The following is a 3,782-nucleotide window of genomic DNA, read 5'->3' on the forward strand; positions in this document are numbered from 1 at the left end:
TTTTTTTTTTTTTTTTACCGCCACTACGATATATGTAATACAAACCGCTTTACACTTCGTGCTTCTTTTTCTTTATACGGGTGAACAAATTTCTAGTGAAAGCTTTAACCAAGTTGTAACAAAAGTATAGGATTAAGAGATGCGATTCTTTTTTCCTGCACATGAAAAAATTCCAATAATGTCGCAAATATTTTTTTTATAAAATAAAAATGAGCATATACAGGACAACCATTTTAATAAAATAGAATAAAAGGAAATAAAACAGCTAATTCAGCGAAGATTATTTCTTCTGTTTCAATTTTCGAGAAATTTAGAACAAACTAATGGTGCCTCTCTTTTCACCTCACATGGTCTGGGTACATACATTCTACGCTAGAAATGGAAAAAATTTACAAAGGAGGGGCAGGGAAAGGAGAACGCCTACCATAACTTATTAGCATTAAAGGAGCATTCAAATTGATTAAAAATATGTGAAATAACCTTCAATGACGGTGCATATATATTTATATATTGTGCGCATCTGTCGAACTTTCATAATTATTAAAAAGTTGTTTGAAAAACAACCCTTTTATCAAATCGCACAAAATGAACTTTACTCCTTTCTCCCCTCCTTCCTGCATAGCATACTGAAAGGTATTATTTTAAAAGGAATAGGCAGGAACCATTAAATGGCGAACGCTGTTTTTTAAGACAGAAAAAAAAAAGGGTTTTAAAGTACTTAGCCTACTCGCCACATTATGCCACTCATATGTACATACGTGATTCTTGTACCCATGACCATTTTCACCTTTACAAAGATAACTAAAAGGGGTCCATTTGGTAATCTCCAGCTGTTCCGTTCCGCCATCCTTCATTTCGCTTCCTTCCAAGTAATAACACGAACAAGGGGTTAACCTTACATTTAGCTGATTTGTCTACATGCACACTTTCAATTCACAGTTATGCATAATTTTTCTCATAAATAAACAATCAGATGGTATCAAATTCCCGTTCGTGTTTATCATTATTTTTAGCGTATCAGCAAGGTGAACTATTCCCCAGGGGTGGTGAACATCCTGCTAAAATGCACTCCTTACAAATGGGCAAAAATAAGACAAGTTATTGGCGCCTATAAGGGGGGGGGGGGCCCTTTAAAAATTGCTCTCATTATTTTATGCCCGTCAAATGAGCTATTTTAAATATCCATATGTAACAATACGGGAGCTCTTTAATCGCAAAAAAATTTACCCATCCATTTATGCATATATTTTCATCACACATAAATAGCGATTGATGAGGGGAATTTTCTCCAACAGGTAACTCATTTTCAGTTGCTCATTCCCGCCGTGCATGAGGCTGATCCATCAGAGAAAACTTCACAGCCGCTGATTTGTCCGTAGCCCTGATTCAATCAGGGAAGAAAAAAATCCTAAACATATGCTTTATATGTTAATAACACCATAGGGTGCCTACTATTTTTTTTTTTTGGGGGGGGGGGGGGGCTCCTCATAAAGAACCGTTTGAAAAGTAAAATGTCAACAAAAAATCAGTTAGACAAAAGGGTAAATTTGAGGGATAAAGAAGTATATATTATCGAATTCGTTTTAAAAAAAAAAAAACTAATAATCCATTCGTATTAAATGTTTATAATACAGCTCATCAAGCACGGTTGCCGTGGCAGGTGTGCATAGTAGACATGAAAAAACGCAAAAAAAGGCCAAGAAGGAGAGTTGCACTTAGACACACAAATAGGTTTCCAAGTTTGCAAACATTGAGTAATTAACAAGAATCAAACTTGAAGAAATGATTTATAATAAATACAAGGAGGAAAAAAATAATAGAAGCTCCCCAATTCACGTAAGGATTAAAAATGCATATTTCTGCTATTGCCAATAGAAATGTTTGGCTATGTTTCCTATGGGGGTCATCCAACGTTTATGTTTCCCTCTTCACAAATTGGCAAATCATACCGTGATTAGAAATGAGACAGAGTTTTCCCACTTCACAATAGGTAATATTGGCTTGCATGGTAATATTCTTTCATAGTGGGTTCAGATATACCCACGCTGGCGAGTTCATACTTTACCGTTTTAATGAAGAGATAAACAAACATTGCACCAGCCAGGCCACATAATAGCATTGCCCATACGTATGCGCTTTTACCCGAAAAACATATTAACCCAATTAATAACACCAGAAACGGCAATGCCAACAACTTACCGTAGCTGGTAAGCTTTATTCTGGTGTAGATGCCCGAGTCAATGTTGGGGTTGTTCTCCCACTTATCTATGTAGCGGAGCTCTTTGAATATTTTATTCTCAAGATAGGCGTCTATTCTTTGCACAAGCTTATGCATCCATTGTAACTTTTTATAAATAAATTTATTCTTCTTCAGAAAACTTAACACAACTTTTTTGACTGTCTTATATTTTGATTTAATTTTCCCATCACGTTCATTCAAATTTAGCTTCTCTTCTAGCTCTTTCATTCTAATAAATTCTTCCAAGCTCATTGATTTAATTTTTTCTTTCATATCTTCTAGTTTGTCTAATTTCATGGTTTTTTTTAATTCCTCCAAGTTTACTTTCTCTTTCAGTTCTTGTAGCTTAAATATTTCTTCAAGTTTCTCGGACTTTATATTTTCTTTAATGTGATCCAAGTTTATTTTTTCTCTTAATTCATTCAATTTTACTATTTCTTCTAATTTGCTTAAATTCATTTTTTCTTTAATTTCCTCCAAGTTTATTTTCTCTTTCAGTTCTTTCAGCTCAGTTAGATTCATCAAGTCTTGCAACTTTTTTACGTCAAATTTTTTCTCCAAATCCTTGAGGTTCATGAATTCTTGCAGCTTTTTAAGGTTCAACATTTCCTCCAGCTCGTTAAGGTAGGTTAGATTTTTCACATTTCTCAGCTTACTTTTTATTCCCTCTCCTTCATCACGTACTAAAATATTATCATCCCCACTTTCACTTTGGGACAGCAACCGATAGGTTAACGCATCGATTCGGGTGTCCACAACGTTTCGTTCCTTGCCAATAGTTCTGCTAGTCAATCCCTAAATAAAATAAAATAAAATAAAGCGGCGTATGAGGTAAGTTATCCAGTTATAGAAAACGAAACGTAAGTGCAGAAAATAAAACTTTTCCAAAGATTAAGCAGATTAGTTAATCTGATTATATTCCCCCTACCGTGCTGTGGAAAAACTGACATATCCATACTGAAAGGATAAGCGTAAAAGTTTTAATGCACATGAGTAACTCCATTTTATGCCCCCCCAATAATCTCTTCATTATTTTGATAAGCATAGAAAAAGCAGTTGAAGGGCAAGTAACAACTTCTTCCTTTAATAAATACTGCCCAAAGGTAACAAAGTTCTCCTCAAACTATTTTGCAAATTTTACTTTTTCGTTCCTTTCTTTACAATTTGATTAAATTTATGAATTATCAATTTGAATATACAGGTAAATGCTAATTTGTAGACTTGTACCTATTTAATGAAAATCAAAAAGAAGCAAAAGAAGAAGTCCTCTACAAAGATGAGATAAAAAATTTTCACACAAATATGCTTCCTTAAATTATAGAATCAACTTAAAAAAAAAATTGTTTTTACGTAGAATTGGTCGACATATCATTTCAATTATTAGATTAATTTTTACAATTCTCCAAATTACTGATTAATTAATTATTTTATTTTTTGCGAAAGTAACTTCCTCATTTGATATTTCCCTTTATCTTTTTTTGAAAATACGATTAATCAGATTAAGACGTAATTTAAACAGCATTTATGTTTCCAAAAAGAATTG

General features: G+C 33.3%; 1 protein-coding gene across 1 annotated transcript; it reads right to left on the reverse strand.

Moving 5' to 3' along the window:
- Window positions 1-1,981: 1,981 nt before the first annotated feature.
- On the reverse strand, window positions 1,982-3,242 carry PCYB_041050 (Pv-fam-b protein; the record flags this gene model as incomplete). Its single annotated transcript, XM_004225256.1, has 2 exons — window positions 1,982-3,034; window positions 3,168-3,242. 2 exons carry the CDS (start codon window positions 3,240-3,242, stop codon window positions 1,982-1,984), a joined length of 1,128 nt encoding a protein of 375 aa, XP_004225304.1.
- Window positions 3,243-3,782: the final 540 nt, after the last annotated feature.

Source organism: Plasmodium cynomolgi, chromosome 4 (genome assembly GCF_000321355.1).
Source record: "Plasmodium cynomolgi strain B DNA, chromosome 4, whole genome shotgun sequence".
In the NCBI taxonomy this organism is placed as follows: domain Eukaryota; phylum Apicomplexa; class Aconoidasida; order Haemosporida; family Plasmodiidae; genus Plasmodium; species Plasmodium cynomolgi.